At 41.6% G+C, this 24118-nt stretch overlaps 1 protein-coding gene across 1 annotated transcript in view; it reads right to left on the reverse strand.

Moving 5' to 3' along the window:
* Window positions 1-24118, reverse strand: part of LRRC7 (leucine rich repeat containing 7) — a 136536-nt gene that overhangs the window by 8311 nt on the left and 104107 nt on the right. Inside the window, 9 exon segments of the mRNA XM_065842604.2 lie at window positions 422-496; window positions 1714-1806; window positions 3609-3827; window positions 7494-7613; window positions 11303-11452; window positions 12961-14638; window positions 15543-15723; window positions 15951-16062; window positions 21900-22100. Coding sequence (XP_065698676.2) covers window positions 422-496; window positions 1714-1806; window positions 3609-3827; window positions 7494-7613; window positions 11303-11452; window positions 12961-14638; window positions 15543-15723; window positions 15951-16062; window positions 21900-22100 — 2829 coding nt within the window.

A 24118-nucleotide genomic window follows, 5' to 3' on the forward strand; every position in this document is an offset into this window, starting at 1 on the left:
TTGTGCTTGTGAAGCTGCCTGTAGAGCTCCTTCCTCCCTTCATCTTGTGCTGCTAGTGTGAAAAAGCTGGATATGATGTAAGGATTTTTTTAATTTTAGAGTTTAATTAACCCTTTTCTGCAGGGCCAGAACCAGTGGGCTGGTCCTTATTCAGCATCCCTGTGCTAAGCTCAGCTTCCAGCTGGTGCCAGGGGCTGTTGGACATCACACCCCAGCACCTCTTTTTCCACATCCCAGTTGTTTGCAAAAGGTTTTATTCCGAGCCCAGCTTGCAAGAATACTGCAACTAACCCTGTTATAAATCAATATTAAAGTACCATAAAAACAAAACTCATGGTTAACATTTACCAAAAATGATCTAATTGTATTGGTAAGACGCATAGGCTGAGTTAAGCCACAAGGCGGTTAAAGCCGACCCTACCTGGAGGATCTTGTCGCCAGGCTGGAGCAGGCTGGACGCTGGCCCGTCAGGCTGAACCCTAGTAACAAAGATACCCTATAAGTCAGAAGTAACAGAGGTTAGGATGCTATCACCAAGAACTGGCTCCCAAAATACAGGCGTCTCCCTAACTGGGGGCTCTAGAACTCTGGCAATGGCCTAAACACTAAACTCTTTTTATTAATCTGTTTGTAATTAAACATGAGTGTGGGCTTGTAGCAGCTCCCCGTGACGTTCAGCTAGTTGTTGCCTGAGACAAATATAATTGTGGGTCATTTGAAACTAAGATTCCACGTCACAGAACAACATTCAATTTAAATAGGGTAAGAGTAACAGGGTTATCGGGAGGATAATTAAAATAGAGCAAGCATTAATTTATTAGAATAATGTGTACCATAATCTATACAGTAATCTTTGTTTACTTCCTTCAGGAAAAGAAAAAAACCAACATTGAAACAATTTCTAAAAGCAATGTTGATATGCAGCCCTTGAGATATTCAGTGGAATGGTCTGTAGGACCCACTTAATTCAGTGTCTGAGGAGTGAACGACTTTGAAAGGGGAAAAAATTCTTAAGTAATAAAGGATAGTTTTAATTTCATAATCTGCCAAACATTCTCAATATTCATGGAAGTGATGACTGTCTCTTAAAACTGAATCCAGTTTGATCAAAGAATATAAATGATAAGAATATGTTTAACAGAACTGTACCCATAGTACTTGTTTTTCAACAAGCTCCAGTCAATTTTACCACACAGAACAGATAAATTCACAGGTTAAGCATCCATTTCCTAATCCTGAAGTCCTGTGTAGCTGCCAGTCACCAGATGTGGTATTTTTATCAACCTTCCTTTTAGCTTAAAGAGATTTATCAGCCTCTTAAACATGTATTTCCCAGAATGAACACTGAGTCTCCCTGGTGATAATGGTGAGATGTTTAATTAACATTAAAGAGCAGAAGACTGCTTGCCATATTGACTCTTAAAAGAAAAAAGTGAGAGAGATGATTCTCTAGCAAATAGTCTGAAAAATCAGCTTACACATGGAATATAAGACAGACACTCATGTTATTTCTGGTTTGATTCTCTCGACTTCATTAACTAGAAAAAAAAAAAAGTGAACACCACTCCACTAAAAAGAACAGCAAGTCAAATATGGGAAAAATTCTTTAAATTATTGGAACAGAAGTACATAAAAATTTGACTCATGTTATCTATGTCTTCACTATGTAGCATTCTAAAGTAAGGACCATTTAGAGAGAAATTTATAACTCACCTTATCAGAAGGTTTGAATGGATTTCCTTGTCCGCTTATTCCACCACTGATACTAAAACCAAGGCCGGGATTCTTCTCTATTCTCACACAAAACTAGGTTAAAAAGATATGGCAAGATATGTCAATGCCAACATTACAGTCTTTCTAAACAATGGCATCTTCTTTGCATATATCCCATTTTAGCACTAACCAAATGAGCCGACCCTCTCAAAAGCTGCATTGCACAATACAGTAGAAGTCAAGGGAATACTACTATAAACTGAAAGTTTTTCCATGATTATAGGGTTCTTCAATGATACCATAATACTCACAGTACTGCACGCACTTTTTCATAGACTTCAAAATTTTATTTTCAAGGAGAAAAAAACCCAAATCCTTTAGACTTTGGAAGGAGCAGTTCACATTGGCCAAACTTTTCACTTAAACCTTAGGGTGAATTTGTCAGTGAGGCTTCATCTTGTGCACTTCTATTATTATTTTTTTATTATTATTTTCAAACCCTGCCCCAGGCACTATGCTGGGACAAACCCAGGAAAAAAGATCAAAGATCTTCAGCCCAGGGTCAGGCTTTTAGAAGTGCCTTACTCCAGGATGTAGTGCTGGATTGCATCTTTTAGTCAGAATGGCTCTAAATGGCGTTGGGTAATTGAACATAAAATCAAAATGAGTTCAGTGCAGCCTAACACACACTCTGGGAGGCAGCCTGAGCACGTGCTCCAGCCACACAAGCAATTGCTTCTCAATCGCGTTGAGATACTCAGAGATGTAATCCAGGCGGCTCCTCATGTGGACCGTCCAACACTCTACACCAGAGAGAGTTTCACTAGTGATTCTGAGCCTTGTTCTGCAGGTCAGGTGCCTCACACAGTTATTGCAGTCATTAAGTCAAACATAACAGGGATAGGACCAAGTAATGAAGAATCTCCTCAGCACTCACTGGTGAGACTGGGGGCACTGGCTGTTCTGAGCTGAACTGGGGCAGCCAATACAAATCTCAGCACATCAGCATCTTCTCAAACATGCTGTGCTGTTAGCACTGAACTAGGGTACTGGCAGAAATTGCTAATTAATTTGGTGTGAGCCAGTCATGTCAACTGTGTTCAGGAACTTCAATGCCTAATTGTGTTGCTTGGTCAATCCAAGAATAAAATGGTCCCAGTCCCTGGCACTGGGAAGAGGAGGGAGCAGCATCTGCCCGCAGTGACTGCCCCAGGTTCTCTCCGCCTGCTCTACACAATCACAGAATCACAGAATGACAGGGATTGGAAGGGACCTCAAAAGCTCATCCAGTCCAATTCCACCGCCGGAGCAGGAACACCCAGATGAGGTTACACAGGAATGTGTCCAGGTGGGTTTTGAATGTCTCCAGAGTAGGAGACTCCACAACCTCCCTGGGCAGCCTGGTCCAGTGTCTGTCACCCTCACTGAGAAGAAGTTTCTCCTCAAATTTATATGGAACCTCCTGTGTTCCAGTTTGAACCCACTGCCCTTTGTCTTACCATTGGTTGTCACTGAGAAGAGCCTGGCTCCATTGTCGTGACACTCACTCTTTATATATTTATAAACATTAATGAGGTCGCCTCTCAGTCTCCTCTTCTCCAAGCTCCAGAGCCCCAGCTCCCTCATCCTTTCCTCACACAGGAGATGCTCCACTCCCTTCAGCATCTTCGCTGCCCTGCGCTGGACTCTCTCCAGCAGTTCCCTGTCCTTCTGGAACTGAGGGGCCACAACTGGACACAATATTCCAGATGCGGTCTCACCAGGGCAGAGTAGAGGGGGAGGAGAACCTCTCAAGCCAGAAAAAACAAAACAAAACAAAACCAAGCAAACAAACAAACAAAAAAACAACCAAAAAGCTTTTGTTCAAGTGTTATTTCACGGACCCACTTTCTCACCTGTTCCTGATAGGCGTCCGTACTCCTCTGGCCCTTGGTTTGGATCAGGCAGCGTCCTGTTTGCGGGGGCCGGGAGCTCTGCGCCGAGGGGATCTGGATGGGCAGCGGGGGCTGGTACTGCTGGATGGTCACCTTGTTCATGCTCCCCTCGTAGGGCTGCTCGCGGCTGCGGTGCTGCAGGCTCTGCGAGCCCATCAGCGTCTGGATGTGGCTACCTGCCTGTGGGCAACGCAACCCGTTAGGTCAGGAACCCGAGGAGCTGCAGAGCAGCAATCATTGCGACGTACAGAGCCAAGCAAACGCAAGCCTCTTAAATCCCATCAGAGCTCTGCCTGTTGAGCACAGCTGGAAACAACCAGGGTTGGCAGCAGCAAGGAAATGCCCATTGCATTCAGTGACCCCAGGAGGTTTGTAGGAAATCAGGTGTATTCAGTATGTTTCATAAACAGAAAATATTTCTTTTTCTTCATGTCATGATATGTGCTTCTGCTTAGAATGTTTTGTGAATTGAAAACATTCAATAAATTGAAGTTGGGTGGATTATGCATCACAGCACACTCTAAAGATACTGAAATGATTGGTTTTGTTTGGTTGTTTCGTTTTTTTCTGAGGGTAGTTTGGACTAAGATTTATAACACAAATCCAGATATTGGCCAGTATTGTGCACTGTGTACGAAAAGCGTGATCAATGAATGTGAAAGAGCATTACAACTGCATGTCTCAATATCGACCAGTCTCTATGGACAAACCAGACCTACTTAAAATGATGGTTCATGTGAAGTTTACAACCACCCAATGACACAACCACGTCTCCTCAAGATGGTCTAATCCTCAGTACTACTGAATGATCCTGGTGGAAGAGTCACCAGTTGTTAGACTATTTGACACAAGATTAGATTTAATACAGCAAAATATCAAAATACTTCTTACCCCTTGGTAAGTTTTAGCAGCCAGGGCATTGGAATGAATTGCTTGTTGCCATGGCAAAAATACATCTTACTGAATTTCCAAGATTAGTCCATAGATCACATCATTAACACAGATCCAGTTGGAGCTACTCATGTCACTGAATACAGAATCCTAACAAGACATGAAGTACCTGCAAGAAAAAACTGATCTGCTCCTTTTTATTGTCTTGCTGACTACATTTGAAGAAAGGAACTAGGTAGAATACATGACCAAAGGTTTTTCATTTAGTACAAGAGGGATAGTCTCAAAGTGAGTGATGGCAGACGAATCTCTAACTCCTTGTGCCCAAATCTTCAATCTCCAAACTCTTCTTAAAAAACAGGTCAGCTGTGGACATGAAAGTGCTTAATGGACGTTGAGAAACACACTGCAAGAACCACCCAGTGAAATCTGTCTGTGCTGTGAACATCTCACTTTAAAGGTCAGAAAGATCTTCAACTCAGCCACGATCAGATGGGAAGGAAAATGCTCAGGACAGATTTTTAGCTCTTCGCTAACTCCTAGTCCACAGCAGATCGCTGAATCTGTGTCACCCTGCACCACGGAGACGCAAGGTGAGCAGTGACCATGTGCAGGACAGTTCTGTGCTTCATGTTCTGTGTCACTTATCATGAGAGGATCCCAAAAAAAGCAGAAGTTTATAAATTCTGCTATTTGCCCCAGATACCATCCACCACAGCAGCCCACAGCAGGCGCACCGGCTGCCTCAGAGGAAGATGGCTATTTGAAACACAAAAAAATTTGTGCTTCTTCACTGAAAAACTGCCTCCCTCCTGCCGCAGCTGCAGAAGGGGTCATGTCCCCAAATCTGTGTTGCTCATCCTCTCAGCGGTTCGTCACCTGCACCCAGGCTGGCCAGCCCCATGTCCGCTCATCTTCCATCTCCATTCTCGCCCTCCAACCTCTCCTTCTCACAACGAGTGACTTCCAGGTCCCCTTATGGTGATCCCCTGCCATACATCTGCTCTTGCAGCTCACTCAGAATACAACTGATTCAGTCAGGCATGCAGATGACTTGTTGACATGCCAGAAAAAGTCATCTTCCAGAAAGCATAAATACTGTAATCTTTTAATAAACGAGGGAATTGTTCCATTTTAAGACTACAATATCCACCTTTTCCATAAGAGAAGCAGCCCATGAATTATAGGACAATCATATAAATGATCATACTTAAAATAAAAGTACAAGTACCATTGTGTTACCGGAAAAACAAAACATATACTTCAATTTATATTAACACCATTTTTGTTTGTTACGTTGAGCTTTAATTCTATAGAAGGTGTTCTGAGTCTGCCTTCAAGTAACTGCTGTGTTATAATCCCCAGATGCTGGGAAACCAAGACACTCCAGGTGACTTCCCATGGAGAGGAGATTAACATTGTCACACCAGCACATTGCAAACCACCTCTGGAGGATGGTAGGTAAATAATTTTCAGAATTCATTTTCTCAGTCTTGTTCAGAGACTTTGGAGAGATCATATCGCCCCTTCTTGTGTATTCACACTGTGGCTTTTGCCAAGCTGCCTTGCTTGGAAATGGGATTTATTTGTTCTGTGGAAAAAAAATCTCTACTATGCAGACTGCTTCCCCGATTTCATTTGTATTCTGTATTTTATTTAACATCCACCACGAAAGTTAATTATTTTCAGCTCAGTGTCCAATGTTTACAGTATAATTAAAGTAGCTGACAAGGGCTGTAACAATGGATTGCTCCACTGAGTTAAGCAGATTTCAGTACAGTTACGCAATGTTTGTACTTACCCCATCTGAGCAGCCAGATACTGAAATATTCAGAATAAAACAGAATCTGCAGTTTCTTATTATAGTAACACTGATGATGCACAAATGTAAGACATGGACTGTGTTAGAATGTGTGAACGGATAAACACAGGTTCTATCCCAAAATGCCAGTGAAGATAGGCAATAACTCTCCTTAAATGTCTTATTCTAATTCTTTGCACATCAGAGGATGAATAAACCCGTTGAGGGATGTGGCTGTCAGAGCCACCTCCACCAAGGTCCTATTGTTCTCCTGTCCCATCTCCAGCATCTCTCCTGCTCGGGTCTGTCTTGTCTCTATTTCTGTACAGAGGCGTGGGCCACTGCTTCCCAAACTGCCTTGGATACAAGGATGTGAAGCCAGAAGGGAGATCTCTGCCTCATCAGTGCTAACAATTATGCTACTGAAATTATGAGTATGCACATTACGGCTTTCACACCAGTTTTATTCTCTCGGAGCACTGTCCTTCAGGAATGAGCAGGACCGATCCCCCTACAGCCAATGTAATTATCACTGCTTACATGTGCGGCTCCACCTTCTAAAGCTGATGGCAAACACAGTTATTTTGTCAGGATCTCCATTCTCCAGCTTTATGATCAGGGGATTTAAAAAGGGCAGTTTCTCAGCTGATGACCAGAGCAGCCAGAGTTTGCACAGAGCCAGCCCAGCTCCAAGCACTCGAATTTAATCTCTACCGCCACAAGGTACTAGAAATGAGATCCCCTTCTGGCAAGTTTATGAGCAAATGATGTGTGGCTGGGATGTCTCTGCCAAAGCGTCTGTGGCTGCCCAGACACCGGGCTGGGCTCCATCTCAACACTTTTATTTTTTGCCATCAGCTGAAGAATGAAATTGAAATATCAGAATGAAGACTTTTCAGGAGAAGAGGGAGCTGGTGGCTGCCTGATCGGGGCAGGAATAGATCTGCCAAGCCTCCTGTCAGGAGGATCTAACTACTGGCATCTGCATAAATAATCACAAAAATGCGTAGCAGGCGTGGAAACACCATCCTCACTTCATCCTGATTATTGCTTTAAACTTCAAAACAAAGACAAGTGTTTCCCAAACCTGGGCCCCTGCTCTCCTCGCAGTGATGTGCAGGGTCAGGGGCCGAGCTCTGCCCTGTCCCACTTACCTTCTTGGTGACGGTGTCGGGTGGCACGTCCCGCCGGCCCAGCGGGTAGGGGTTCCACTGCCCGCTGCCGCTCAGCTCCTCCTGCCCGTTGTCCAGGACGCTGCTCTGCTGCGACGGGGTCTGTGCGGAAACGTAGGGCACCTTTAGTCACTGTCACACCCCAGCAAAACGCCTCTTCCATAGTTAGTTCAGCAATCAACCCAGTTAAACCATAACGCGCTACGGCTAAAATGGAACGCCTTTCACATTTATATGGTATTTCGTTAACACGTAATCATATTGTTGTGGGACTGTCTGCAAGCAGGAGAAAGACATATGAGAGAAATAATGAGAATACTGAATGATGAGAGAAAAGAGAATTAATTTAACGTATTTTCAGAGACACCAATTTTGGCAAAGCTCCACATTTAAATGTGCAGTCTTCCATTAATCATTAGAGTTGGAACTTTCTTACTGGTCATTTGAGCATCAATACCTTTTTTATGAAGTATTTGCCACCAAGATTAAATCATTTGCTTATACTACCTTCAGAAAATATCCCTTAATGGCAATATTGACCTTGTCCTGTCACCTCAAGCTGTGCTCTGTGTATCACTGTGTGCTTCTCCCTGGGCTATGGGAGCTTTTGTTCTAAGTTCACAGGACATCCTACCTACAATATTACCCAGTAATTAAATGCTTTCCTGAATAGGAATAGACATAACACACATTTAAAGTTTCCCAGACAAGTTTGATACTTTTGTTATTATTTTCCAATTCTCTCTCCTTTCATACATGTTTCCTCTTTGTCCCTTCTCCCCCTGGTTATTTTACTCCTGTTTTCAGTACTTTGGAGGACAGGTGTACTTTTTCTGTCCCATCCTGGTTTTCTGTTCTCTGTCTCTCTGTATTTCTTTACTGTAGCTGGAAATTTTGCTAAAAGGGGGATGGCTTTTTGGGTCAGACTTTCCCAAATGCCACCATTGTACTGCCACTGACAGCATGCAGCGTTATGTAGTTCTTGATCATTTAACTGCTTATTCAGCTCGGATTAATGGCAATCTGCAAAGAAAAAAAAAGTCTGTTCTTCCCCTCAGTCATTCAAGCAATTTCTTCTCCAGTTTAGATTATAAAAAAAGTCAAAACACTCCTTTAGATGACTGAAGAGCAAATGAAACCATTGCCTTGAAATATCAAAGCTGGTAAGTGGTTAATTAAGAACTTTTTAAATGCAAGCTTAAAAATCTTTAAAAGTAAACAGAAGTAAATTGTGCTGTAAATTATACACTTCAGAGGTTAAGTAGAAATTTCAACCCTAATGATTTAAAATCAAAGAAAAGTTTCATTATAATTCTCTCATCATTCAAGAAGTCTTCCAGAAAAATCAGGAAAGATGTGATTTTCCTTATGTTAAAGACCACTAGAAAAACATTTCCCCTGTTGAAACTACAAGACCTTCCTGTAGAGTTTTCTTCGCACACACAAAAAATGCCCCCCTCAGTGGGTTTCCCCTCCGAGCCCGACAGGCATGGGTCCCAGTGTCCCAAGCAGCACCTGCCAACCCAAAAATCAGCCATTCTGCCCCATTTGCTGCATGTAACCCGCACCCAGCTGGGGGGTGCATCACCCGAGAGCAGGGCAGCAAACAGCTGCTAAACATGAAAAATGACGATTGCAGAGATGGGGATTAGCGAGGGAACGGCTGCTTTTCCTCCCTTGCGTACCTGGGAATACGCTGATTATTCCTAAGGGAGCTGGGGCTGTACACTGTAACAACCCATAAACTTTTAAAAGAACTGTGAGATGGATGCCAAAAATTGAAAGCATTCTTCTGAAAAGTGGTTCTTTTGTCACTGGGCCCTTTTGATCAGCGACTGACTAACCGGCAGAGAGGAGTGTGCACTCAAAATGGAAAAAGAAAAAACCTAGAGGGTGCTTTCTGATTTCTCAATAAATAGGAAATTTCTGTGATAACGGCTTTTTCTTTTCATCACCTTCAGTAAAATGCATTTGTCTACTTGCAATATTATTCATTTACAGAGTTCTGACAGACTACAAACAAGCTACATAGCTATGAATTCTAGGTAAAAAATGAAAAGCAGCAGTTTGAACATTTTATACGCGGAGAAGAATCAATGTAATAAACTTTCTCAAAATGAGTAATTGCTATATTTGATTTCCTGATCTTCCACTGGACAATTAGACCTCACTCATTACTCTCTTGAATCCAGGCCACAACAAAGAGGGAAGAGGTAAATTTCAAGCTGCTGTGACCTGGATTCATTAAGAAATGCAAATTCTTCAGAACATGTGAAGGAATAAAATTCAACAATACTAAACATTCATATTATATGTTCAACAATAATTTTTCACTGCTTTCCAAACAGTACAGTAAGAGAACGCACCCCTCCATGCACTTCAGCATCACATTTCATATGGTTATGTAGCAATGAAATGCTGGTGAAATATAAAGTGGAATAATTCACACAGGAACACATCTCAAAACATGTCACCCTAAAGAATTTCATGAATTTCCTCAGGTATCCATGTATTAGTATCCATATTCATCTACAGCCTAAAATTCTTAAAGTGATATATAATAAGATATTCCTCAATGTGTGTATTACAGAAAAATAGTACCATTATTTGGAGTTTATGTCAAATGGACTTCTCTGAAGGACTTGTGACAAGAATTAGCATATACCCAAGTAAACAAACAAATTCTTTGACAGAAAAAAACCCAGTACGACCAACATTGAGAAGCTGTCTGTGCCCACACACACACATCTATGGTGAGACTTGACCTGGACGTCATCAACTGAACAACAGGGAAGCAGACACTGAGACTGGGACTGTGTAAACCCAGCTGGATGGGAGGCGCAAATGGAGCTACCAGTGCATGGACAGTACAGCAGAAAAAAACCTGACAATGACCTGGGTGCGTGCTTAACCTGTTACAGCTTGGCTTGGAAAGCCAAGCTCTGCTTAGCTTTCGGCCAGTACAATCTAAACCCCACCTAAGGCCAGGCCAGCAATTAACAGCACAGCTGATCACATTTCAGTGCCTGGATCTCTGCTCTGTTTCCCTTTAATTACTTGCAGAGATGCTGCTAATTTGTGCCAACAGCTACTGATGCTAATGCAGACCCTTAATGATGATGGGCCCTTCTAGAACCCTGACAGTGCTACCACTGACATCTCAGCATCTCCCGTCTGACACTCTGAAAACACTGCAGCAATGTCCCTCTCTGGCTTCTCATATCTGCTCTTCCCACCAAACGTTTGGATATAATTGTGTATGTATCAACAATATATTGTTAATTGCTGTAAAATAAACAGTAAGAAAAATGAGAAAATTATTTTCTTTCTATAGCCATCATTTAACAAAAGTTTAAAATTCATCTAGGTGTGATAGGCATGTGCTCAAAAATATCAGCTATTCCAGCATACCCAATTAATATTCATATGTTAAATCGCCTGTGTTTGGGAGCCTATTTAAATGCACATTAAACAGTTCTGCATTGATTTTTCTAAGATCAAACAGTCACAAAACAAAACACGTTCTCCATTTCTGTGCACAGCTTAAGTCATTGAGAAAATGATCGCATCGGTCTGTAACACAAGAGCGGGAAGCAGTAATGACAGCCACGGGAGCTACTTCATCCAAAAAGCAAGATCTTGAGCAGGAAAACTGTGTTGCTATCATCTTTGCTTTTTGGATTGTATAGAGTATAAGCATGAATAATAGGCAAAAGCTAAACCAGGAAAAAGCAAGGAGTATTATTAATTTATTTTGTAACGCTGGTATAGGCTGGCTATCCCATACTTACTTTCGGTAGAGGTAGCTCTTGAAGCATTTGGTTTTCAAATTTAGATTTAGGCTGCAAGTTTAAAGTCATGCTTCTGCCGGCATGCATGGCTGGAAACCCTCCAGAGTGCAGCATGCCAAGGCTAACTGTGTTGTGTTTGTAAGCAGCGGTCTGAGTAGAGGAAACAACCACGTGACAGATATGAACACACATGCTCATCGAATTAAATATCACACATATATATGGTTAATTTCACAAAGTTTTAGTTTAAGCAAACAAACAGTACCGAGAATAAATAGCTTTTTGATGCATGCACTGGGTCACATGGAAGCAAATACATTGCTAGTTATACATAAAACGGATACCATAAAAGACTTCAACGCTGACGGCAGATGAAATATGTTGTTATCTTAGTTTGAAAATTGCAGTATATAACAGTCTTTATTTTGCAAATACGGCCAAATTTTGGTACACCTGCGCAACCACGGGTGGGCCAGAAGATGTGTATCTAGTGTACGAGAGCATCAAAGGCAGTGGAAAACCCTACGCGGGGCAGCTCTGCACCTCCGGGGAGGGCAAAACTCCCTCACTGTCCCCTGTAGCACTTCCTCTGAACTCAACTTAACTAGATAAACCCAGCTTCCCATGAGATAAAGCATTTCTTAAGCAAATACGCATTGTAAACTAAGTGTAAAGATATTTCTGAAACAACCAACATCTGGGAAGCATTTATTCCCACCAGAAATGTCTCTGCCTGGGGTGCACTATTTTGCCTGGGTGTTATCTATTTTCCAGCCAGTTTTACACAACACAAGGAAAATAGCTCAAGCAAGGAGAAAGCTTCAGCCTTCAAACCAGTTTTTAAAATATGCCCACTTGATCCTTAATGATATTTTAATATGTATCACATCTGAGCAACTGGAAGGTAGTGAATATATATTAACACCAAACTCATTAGTAGCTAGCATAAAACAGGTATATGGACACATTTTGAAACTAACTTATGCATTTCATGACAGTAATTTTTCACAACTACTTCAGGTCATGAAGCAAATCCAATTTATGAAGTAGGTCATTAAATAGTCAAGATCCTTTTCGGAATCATGCACTATAGTACTTGCATTGTTTTGTATTAAAAGGTAAATAAGCATAACGTCCTACTGCTAAAAGGAGTAATAATCATATTGCTTGTGAAAAACAGTGGCAGTGTATACCCAGTGACATTTTTCGTAGTTAGGAGATACCTTTAAATCCCCTCCACTAACAGTGATATGAAAGCTAAAATGCATTATTTTACTTTTTATCTGTGATGTTTTTCTTTATTTCCTTTTACTGCAAAGATGTACCCAGCATCTTTTAAAGCTCTCAAATCGTTACTGAAGGGGTGGACTTCAGCAGCACGTTCACATCTGTTGATAAGGAGAGATTTTCGTGGGTTTTATTATTGCAGGCAGTGCTGCAGCAGTTACTACATGAGTACCGTGCACCGTGGTGCGTTGCTCATGCAGAGACTCTTTATCACTCATTGACTCCCAGACCCCTCTGGGGTCAGTTCCTCTGACATCAACACAGGAATTTCATTACTGGGAATTCTGGTGGTTACCACTGCACGTGCACATAGTTTGATATAGCGAAACACACAACTAAAGGCATTAATTGCAGAGAAATGCCAAACATACCCTGTCTAACCTTCTAGCTTCTATATGTCTAAGTAGCTGTTGTCTCCAGTCAGCGGGCATTTTAGCACAGCTCTCATTTCCCTTCACAGGGGTAGGCCTTGTCTTTATATCACTGTTATCGGAAGGCTTGTCGCCATAGTTACCCAAGTTATAGTCTGACGGAATCTTTTCCAGCAGAGCTGCCATTGTTGGCCTCGCTGAAACCGGCCTGGTTTGGGACGTGCCGTAACTCTCTGTACTGTAGCTTCTTGCAGACAATGGCCTCCTTTGTGTAAGGTTTTTAACTGGAAAGCTTCCAGTCTGAGCTTTCACTTCTTGGTAGGAAAGATGCTCGTCTTCGTACCTGCCGTTCCTCTTGAGGAACTGAGACTCGGGGACCGAGATGCTGCTCTGGCGCTCCACGGCCCCCCGGTATGGAGCCCGGCCGTACCTGTCGCTGGGCGGCAGCTCGTGGGGCTCACTGACTCTCCTGAACATGGACATCTCGGTGGAGCTGGCCAAAGAATCCGCCCTCCTCAAGAACCCCGGCCGAGAGCCCTGGCTCGCAAAGGGGACACCGACCGTCTCCTCGTTGACGGAAGGCTGGGAGAAGGAGAACATGTGCTCCACGGGGGGATAGCCGCGGTACGCCCTGGGGCTGACCAGCTCCTGCGGCAGGTTTTTACTCTGCTGGGGAATGTACTCAGGGTTGAGCTGGAAAGGCGGTGGTATCCTCTTCTCCGCCGTCACCTCCACCGCTCCCTGTGGGTTGAAGCTTTGGTCGAACTGGTAGACTTTCTTGGTGACGGACGACTTCTGCTGCGGCTGCACCTTGACGCTGCCGTAGGTCAGCAGCTCGTCGTCCAGCATGGGGACGGACTGGCTGCGGGACATGCTCAGCATGCCGTGCTCCGCGCCCAGCAGCTTGTCCACCCTCTCGTGGGCTCCTACAGTATCGTTACCAGATGCATAGTTTTCTAAGGGTATATTATACACTTTGTACGTACCAATGTCTATCTCATCGATACTTTGCGACTTCTTAAATTTGTTAGTTTTTAAATCCCTCATCATCGGAGACAGCCGTTCTGTACTCTTGCTGATTGAAATAACGCTTTTGGAAGGATCCGGGCGACAGTGGATATGGGAAAAGACATTTGTGAGGCTTCTGTTAGCATTCGAATCATGATATTCCCACGCTATTCCTGGAGTGAAAGTGCTAGTCATTTCAGGAGACTCTTTGACATGATCTTTCCGCTCAGGCAAAGGGCTGGTGGTGGGGGTGCTTTCCAGTTTGGAAGGAAAAGCTGTCCTGTCTTCAAAAGGACTAGGGGTTCGGGTCCAATTTTGCCAAGGATTGGGAGGAGGCACTTCAGATTCGTGTGTGTTTCTGAGCGTGGGCTGCTCCAGCTCCAGGGGAATGCCAACTATCCTGTCCTGCCTGATCAGCGGCCTGCGCCCGTGCGCCGATGTGCTTCTGGATTTGGTGCTCAGGAGGGGGTTGGTGCCGGCGTTCTCCACCGCGCTCTCCTCGCCCACGAAGCCGGTGTTGTCGTAGTGCGAGCTGTCGTTCCAGCTGTCGGCGAAGGCGTCGCTGAGCGGGCGCCTGTCCGTGCGCGGCGGCAGGTTCCCGGCCGGAGCCGATTCCCGCTGGCTCAGCAATGGCTTTGTTTCGAGGGGCTGCGGGAAGGACTGTGCCAGCCTGCAAAAAAACAAAAGGAAAGGAAACAAGATAAAATGCCCTCTATTAGAGCACACAAGCAGCCATCAGAGAGATGCAATTATAAAGCAATTTAACTTTCTCCCATCTCTACTCTGGCTTTGGGATGATGCTGTGAGGTGTGCACCCTGTGCCGCTGGTTCAGCATGAATGGCTGTGGCGGTTTTATTGCCCTGGAACACAGATCCTGTAAATACATACACAGAGAAACTAAGAAGTCAGGCAGGAGGATTTTTTTACACTTACATTACTCTTTTTTTAAACAAAAATACCAGATTCAGTTTGTGCATGTTCTCACCACCAAGATTTTATGCATCTCCAGGGAGCAGGCTCCAGCCTCTCTTTAATGGGGAAGAGCCTGTGGATGGAACTACATTTAGGATGGAACGACATGATGTGATTTATGGCAGGAACAGACAGGGCAGGCTGTTCCAGGTATGGTACAAGAGTGTTTTCTGGTTGTGGATGGCCAGCCCAAATTACAGCTTTCAAAGAACTGTGATGTTCTCGGAGATCCAGAGCAGACTGAGGCTCAGGACAGCGGTAACATGGGAGACGCACGCTCCTCTAGTGATGCTGAACTACAGCCAGCTGTAGCTCAGGACCTCACACAGGAATTGCAGCTTGATTATTAGGCACTTTTAGTGCGTGGTTGTGGCACATAGTTGAAAAACCTGCTGTAGAATTACTGACATTTATAGAGTATGAATGGGTGGCCAACTCTGCACAGCCTAGTCTGTGAATAGTTAGAACATCTCTGCAAAACTAGGGTAAAAACATCGTGTTTTTTTAACCAAATGCCTCAACAGCATACAATCATTTTGAATGCATCTGACAACATAAGACAATAGGCAAGCAGAAACTGTGTTAAGAAAGACGATCACACCTGTTTCCCCACAAAGAGTTATTCACTGCTTCTTTAGCCGTTGTCTGCAAGGAGCCCATTTTAACGTGCGCGTTGGAGGACCCTGAGGAAGCCTGGGAAGGGGAATAGTCTGAGTAAGTGCCTGAGGAAACGCTGTTATTCAGACAATGGATCTTATCTGCTTCAGACTCATCTGTAGATTCTGAAACAAAACACAGCAAATGTTCTTAGGTGGTGGTATTTGAAATCTGAACTCCAGAAAAATACATTTTAGAATTGATACTATAGAGATGTATCTATATATATCTGCACAAATATGCATGTAATATGTTTTAAAAGTAGGAATGAAGTGTAGAACATCTTAAGTAATGTGTTTGTGTACACTATTACATACGATTTCATCTAGAAGGCTGTAAGTCAAGTGAGTACCTTTCTTCTCTTTACCCAGAAGAACAAGTTTGGGTGGGTAGAGTGGAGTCTCTGGGATGGACGGACGGAGCTCCCCTATCCGCATCTCACTGCCGGGGTGTCCATAGGCATCCTGAGGGACAGAGCAACAGAGAGGAAACATGGGCAACCGGACCCACTGCAAACTGCAGCGAAAAACATTACACAGCCTCTCATCGTGAATGTGACAACACACCCAAACCACACCATACGGGCAGTGTTTAATCATGCTGAGTCATCACCCAAAAATTCTAATTAGTCCTACATAAATACTTGTAAAAATTATGGTGATGTGTTCATTCTGAAAATGTGGACAAAACAGATGGAACTTGCAAGATACATCAAGGCTGGGTAAACATTTTTGACTGAGTGAAGGTCACAAAAATGCAAGCTGCCAGTAGAAATAAATAACAATTTAGAATAAACATTTACTTCTTATTTCCAGACTAAGTATTCCTCATTCATCCACAAAGTGATTCCTAGATCTAAATGTCCCTTAGCTATATTTATTTAAAATTACTTTGTCTCTAAAGAGTTTGGTTTTTTTTCTAAAATAAAATTATTCAGATTTCATAAACTTATCAAGGAGAGTTCAGCAAATCCTGACCTTCAAAGACTGCCCTGCACAACTGGTTTGCTGTTCTAGTCAGTAACACGGTATACACTGAAAATAACATGGGTTAAAAAGTGAGATATATTAGGAGAAAATCAATAATTAGTAGTATAAGTGATGAAGAAAATGGTTAGGAGAAATATATCTAGGATGGAACTTACACAAAGGGAGACACTATGAAGATCTCTGTACCCTGACATTTGCTGTTAAAGGTATTCCAGTGATTTTGCAGAGGGAAGTCAATAAAGCAATGTAATATTTAGAGAAACTATTTGAAATGGACCACCAACCCCCAAGACACATTATTAAATTGTAAAATGCTACAATATTTTAAAGAGATGCTTTTAGTCTTAAGGAGAAACCTTTCAGAGGTTTACTCTACACTGACTGTTTTTTGTAGTAACACTAGAAACAGAGCTTTGTAGAAGCATTTGCCATGTGGTTTGTCCTTGAAGAATATATTAATAATTACATTCACACAACGGGTATTTTAATCCTTCTGCATTTGGTGCAGTTCTGGAGGTAGCACCATAGCCCACCAGCAAAGAACAGGTATCTTCCCAGCCCGTTTGATTAATCCCCTCAGTGCTAACATTCGAGCAAATACAGCTATTAATACATACTGATTCTTACAAGGTGCAATGTATTCAAGACATTAAAGTGGTTTCACATGCAGCGATCCCTGAGTGTGTGTGGTGTTTCTTACAGTAGTGATGTATACACAACTTAAAGCGAACAATAGTGCAACAGCATTTTTCCAGTGCACCACAGGCATTTCCTAGTGCAGTGTAACCAAGGTGTGCAAACCCATTTTCTGAGAAACACACAAGTGCTCCACCTTGGAGCCGTGGTGCATGTGGAGTTTCTGGTGGTACCTCTGAGCTCTCTGTGTGCTCTTGCTGCTCCCTCCCGTCTGGCATTTCCAGAGCTGGTTTATCAGGGGTGCCTGTATCAGACATCTGGCTCTTTTGGAATTCTTTATTTTCTCTATCTTGAGCCTAGAATCCCAATATTGTGACATGAGACTTCCAAATGTTAAAAGCTTAAAATAAAACTATTTGCTGTATGACAGGAAGAAACAGCAGTTCCATTTTTGACATAATGATGACAACAGGCTTTTATTTCAGGAGTCTGATTTTATGAGGTTTTCTGTTATATCGTTTTTTTTTCTTCTTCTTCTTTTTAGCCCCTAGGCTAGCTATTGCTTCAAAATTCAATACGCTTTCGAAAGAACTAATCTGGCATTTGTGAATACACCATGGAAGTGAAATATGTTGTAAAAAACCTAAATCATATCCCATTTAATTCTGCTCCATTTAAGAGGTCATTTTTTCTTACAAGTCCAAGAACAAAAAGGTCACTAATAGGAAAAATAGAAGTATTATTAACCAGACCAATTGCAAGAACAAGGGGAAGAGATAAATGTAACTGTGTTGTGTCAGACCATTTTCCTCAAGACTAACCAGGTAGGGGACAGAAAAACACGGTGAGTTGTTTCCCAAGAGAAAATACATGGTAAAAACCATTAAAATAACTGGGAAAAGGAATATCAGCAATTATTCATGCTGACAGTGCAAGAACAGTCAATTATCATCTAGAGAGATGGAATTTTAAAATAACCTTGCTCTTAAAAGTCTGCTTGAAAAGAATATAAAGTCTCTGCCTATGGCAGAGGGGGCTCTGGGCAGAGGGAGCCATGGCAGAGCAATGTGGACCATTAATGATGGATCTGTTCCAGATGGACAATTAAACAGACATAGAGGGGTGCAGCACTGGGGAACGTTAGGTCAGTATGAAGGATGACAAGCTGGCTATAAAGAAATGGAGAAGCAAAGTAATAAATGAAGATATTTCTGATGCCTGGTAAAATAGAGGAGATTCTGCTGCAAAAGAGCTTATTGGGGTGTGGGCTTAAAGCAGATCCAAACCAAAGAGCTTTAGCACATATTGTTCTGCCAACCAGGAGACACTGGCATTGTGCATCTCATTAGTGGAAAACTGCTCCCACACCAGACACATCAACTGAATTAATTGGAGCCAGGAATCCTGGGGGAAATAAAAGTGTGCAAGTCTTCCTAGAAGGGCAAGATGAGCTTTTAAGACAGTCTCTGAAAGTTGCATTAAAAACAAAACAAAAATAACCCCCATCCACCTCAAAACCCCACACCCCAAACCCTCACAGGAACATAGCCCAATGCTAAAAGGATCGGGGTGTTATTTTGACTGAGGTGAAGGTCTCAGCAGATCCCATCCAGCCGAGGTGGCATTTTCCAGCTGTCAGCACCTACATCGGGTCACTCAAAGAATAACCATCTCTTTACCCAGTATTAATAAGCCTGCTGGGAATTAACACAAAGGATGGAAAGCTGTAGGTTGGACTAATCCAAAGCTGAGAGTTATACAGAAGTATTTCCAGTTCATTTGTCAATCCATACGTATCAAGAATATTAACTATAAGGATCTTAATTGCTGATCTGTGGTATTTCTCATGGAGCGGTTACACAATGCAGTAAGCCATCCCAGACTTTTCTTTTTGTTCCAAATGCACATCTTTCTAAATGACTTAGGACAATAAAGATGTTTATTTTAATTGATGATTAATTAAGAAATTGTTTGCTTATTATAACTGAAGGTGAAGGATGATACAGGGGATTTGAAATGTAGCTTGTTAATAATTTCAGATGCTCCCTTTAATTATTTAGAAACAGTTTTGTGAAGAGACATGTGTAAATTAATTGCAAGAAAACCCAAAAGAGATCAGAAAAGAAAACAGCTTATCTGGGCTCTGAGGATGCAAAAGTGAGCATTGCTGGGAAATTAAATTACCTTGTTGTTAGAAATTGTCTTCAGTCTAAATCTATATGAGAACACACCCGCATTTTCAAATTGTATTTTAACTTTTGACTTGAGATCGTGTCTCCTAATTATCCGAAAAGCGAGTAGAGCTTAATTATGTTTTGTTTAATGTGTTACAATTGAAATTATGTTAATACTATCCACAAAATAATTCACTTTTTTACAGTTCCCCATACCTCTTCTTTATCTTCCTGTGGGAAGCCAGAGAGAGGAAAATGTACAAATGATGTTGCTTTACAGCCATGAAAGCTTCCCAGGGTCATTATTTGTATGAAGGACAAGAACACTTTTTTTCTTTTCTTCAGCTGACGAGTTAGTTGTGTTACTTGTCTTGACTAAGTACTAGGGAAACTTAAATCTGGAAAAGTTCCACCATCTTCACTATTATAATAATAGATGACGGAAAATACATCTTTGCTGATATGCTGGAAATAGTCATGCCCTCACATCAGTTGCTTGTGGTAGAAATGTAACTAGGAAATTGCAGTCACATTATTTAACTGCACTTCAAGAATTACCGCAGTGTCTTCAGCAATTCAGCTATATTTCAGAATGGTTTTTTGTGATACCCCTGCAATTAACGGTTCATGTACATTCACAGAAAAACTAGATATTATTACTTTTCTGTTGCAAAAGTGAATGCATTTTTATCAAAGAATGAAAAGTAAGAATGAGACTGGTCTTCAGCTCTCCCTGTGTTAGAACAGTGTGTGGTCACTCAGCATCTCCGAGTCACTGTGGTATTTCAGGATATTGCTGCCATTTACTCTTTCCTTGCACCCCCTAAGGGAGCTCCGTTGGGCTCTGCACCCCTGAGGACTCTGCTCTGGCTCAGTTGACGGGCTTCTTCACATTTGAGTTTAACAACTAACATTTAGTTTAACAGCAACCGAACCAGTGCAGCACCTATTTCTGAAACCAGCCCAAACACCCCGTGTCTTTATCAAACAAGTTGATTCAAATCCCAGGTAGGTAATATGTGTATATTCACAGCAGGTATAATTAAAGCCTGCGGAAAGCTATTAAGAATATCCAAGTTCAAAAGCTAGATGATACAAAATAAATCACATGTATCCAGCGACAACTGCAGAACATGGTAATACTCATGCCACAAAACCTAAGGTGCGTCACAGGCCAGATTTACACAGTAAGAAAGAATTTAATGGGTAAAAAAGAGTGATGGCAGAATTCAAGATTTCAGATTCAGATTAAAACATGAATGATTTAACTATTTTAGCTTTGAAGTACAAATTGAAACTGTGCCTAGATTTGAAGACAATCCTCTGGAGCAATCTGAAGAGAAAATGTTTGTTGGTTTTTGGTTGGTTGGGTTTTTTTGTTTGTTTTGGTTTTGTTTTTTTATGAAATGAAAATGGTCAGCTGTAAATAAAACACGCAGTACTGACAGAGCAGCTACAGTGACTGCTGAATATGTAAGACCATCCAATCTGTGCTAAGAATATGGAAAACTGAGGAAGAAAAACTCCTGCACACGTGACTAGCCAGAGACAGGGATATTTCAAGGACAATAAATTTATCACAATGTTTAAAAAACAAAGAAGTGAAAAGATAATGTGATAATTGCTTTGCCTCATTTATTTCTTTTGAACATTAAGAAGACATAAATATTTTCAAGAACACTGGTATTCCTGCAGACCTGTCAAGGCTTACTAACTATTAGAACTGACTGCCAGGGTAAGAGATTGCCCTTATTTATAAACTGTGACTGCACTAAATATTTTAAGTCGTTAGTGTGACTGCTAAAGAGTAGATGTACCCTGAGATTCAGCAATGTGTAACAGCTTTGCACACGACTGCTGTATCGAGGGATTTTCCCCTCAGTGACTGTATTCATGCTAGAATAGGAGACTTTGTGACTGTGAGCACTGATCCAGTTCTGGCAAACACATCAGGGACAGGATTCTGCACCTCGTCCTAAGTCAGTATTCAGGGGGTGCCTGATCTGACGTTCCCTGCAGTCGGAGAAGCACTGCTGCTGACTTCATTAACTTCTGACAAGGTTAATTGGCTATCTGCTACATGGAATGTGAACAGAAGAAGCAGAATCTAATGGCGTAGTGGAGTCAGTCAGAACAAACTCATTTGTCCTTAGTATATTTGACACAGAAATACACTTACTGAAGTCTGACATGTAAATAGTGGTCAGGTCCATTCTCCTGCCAATATGCGAGTCTCTCATATCATAAAAATTTAGGAGAGTGCTTGTATATATCAATACCAAAATGCAGATCTAGGTAGATTTGAAACCAAAATTGCAGTCTGATAAACTCAGTAGCATTGCGAAAAACAGCAACTCAACATAAAACTAAATTTAACTTTATGGAATGAAACTAGATAGTATTAGGTATGAGGTTCACAGCAGATGCTGAACATCACTTGATGGAGTTAAGTTAAAGCCCCATCCCAAACTCTCAAGAGGAACAAGGATCCTTCCACGTTACCTCCACCGAAATCTCCTTGGGTGCCATGGGCCACTTGTGCTCGTACTTGTCTTTCACCGTTTGGTCGCTGTTCACGGTCGGCGTCGAGTTCTCGGGCCGGACTCCATGGCTTGTTTTGCCCACCAGATTTTGAACTGATTTTACCATATTCTTTAAATCCTCCGGGTATGGAGTGGGATAGCGTTTTAGATTTATTTCAACCTGAACATTCATAACAAGAATTAAAACACGAATATAAACTGAAAACAGCCTGCAAACTAAACCCATGGTTACAGTACTATGGCTAAGTGCAAATTCCCCAAATTTTTAGTTAATCTATTTAAGGCAATGTGTTCCAATATGTTCCAATGTGTTCTTGTGCATCTTCACAGATTTTTAAGTACTTGGACTGAAATTCACTCTTAGTTACGCTATGTCAACCTATAATGGAATTTCAGTGGCATAAAGGAATGGATGGGAATGATTCCCTATGAGCCTATCTTTTTACCCTGTGAGAGTATTGTATTTTAATTCTGCGCTTTGCTTGAGAGTACTGACATATTAAATCACACTTTTTCAAAACAATACTAGTGTAAATGCAGAACTAATTTAGCTATGTTCAGTGCACCGAATTAATCTGAATTATCTATGGCAGCTGAGAACAGAATCTGATCTACTGGGAGCTCTTTACGCTTTGAGATGTATAATGTACGTGCACGCAGTCAAGTGTTACAGAAAATACAGGCAAATAGACTGACACCGCTACAGAAAAGTCACCTTAAGTCACACTGAATAGTACTGTGACTGGCTGACAGACCAACAGATTTTCTAGAAAACTGCACATTTGAAATTTATAATTTTTATCATTCAGAAGTAGAGAAACATTGTATTTCCTGAGTCCAAAAAAAAGCCTAATTTGAGGACAATTGTACAAAATCTCAGGGCTGAGTGGCTGAGAAGGCTCACAGGTGACATCCCCCCGTCCCCTGGCAGGACATCCCACTGTCAGCAAATCCCCCAAGGAGATGAGGCAGCCAAGGACCATGGCAGGAAGTAATTTGGTGTGGAAAGGCAATAAAGTCCCTCAATGGAGTAAAATCCCAGCTCCCAGTGCAAGCTGTGCCTGTCAGGACAACTGTTCCTGATTACAAGGCTGTGAAATTTGTAACTTACTCCACATTCACCACATGAGAAGTATTTGGAAGCATTTACCACAAAGAAGCTTTTACCTCATTGTGTACGTGAGGTAAGCAAAGCAAGCTCACTTGTAATAGCTCGCTATTAGAGCTGCTGGATTTTAAACTCCTAACTAGTATGAAAAATGTAATTTTAGATTCAAATGAATACGGTCTCTTGATAGGAACATTTTAGAAGCAAAAGCATGATAGATCTGGAAAATAAAACTACATGAAATACTAGAATACAATTCTGAACCACTATAATGTAAACATTACGGATAATAGATTCTGTCATGACTTTAACATAAAACATTAAAATGTATTACTGTGATGTCATATGTTAATAAAGAATTTACACAGTAAAAATAACTTAAATCTGTAAAGCATTACTAAAGCTCTGGTTGAACTACAGTTGAAAGAAATCATATTTAGATGTGGCCTAATTAGGCAATTGCTTTTTCACAAGGTTCAGACCATGATTTATGTGTAAAGTCTACAGCCAAACATAGCTAAAAGTCAAGTCATAGAGCAAATTCTCCATAAGTACTAATCAAGGAAAAACTAACTGAAAGACTTCCATGAGACAGCCAAGTCATAGCCTGGCATTTCAGCATGAGTTTCATATCACTGCGAGTATTAATGTTAAACACTACAAATACTGGCAGCTGTGGTGGGTGAAATCCTCTAGAATGCAGATATTTTCATCACTGATTTAGACTTATTGCAAAGAAAATTTGTTCTCCCTGTCAATACAATTCTTGCACATCAAAAGTAGCATGACCCTGAGAATTTCAAAATTATTGATAGAAAAAGTTATTGAACAATTTCAATTACCAAATCTATTCTAACATATAGTTGGCTGAGAATTCAGTTTTAACAATTAAAGACAAAAAGTGAAAACTATGTATGCTTTTATAAAACACTACCAATGCTTGTGGTTATTGCCTACTGATAATTTAAGTTAACCTTCCAATTCATCTCACAAAGAGCTGGTGACACCGCTAAAAATGTACATGTTAAAACCTCCCCAAGAGCTATGGTAACACAGGGATGGTGAGAGAC

The sequence above is a fragment of the Patagioenas fasciata genome, chromosome 6 (genome assembly GCF_037038585.1).
Source record: "Patagioenas fasciata isolate bPatFas1 chromosome 6, bPatFas1.hap1, whole genome shotgun sequence".
Classification (NCBI taxonomy): Eukaryota; Metazoa; Chordata; class Aves; order Columbiformes; family Columbidae; genus Patagioenas; species Patagioenas fasciata.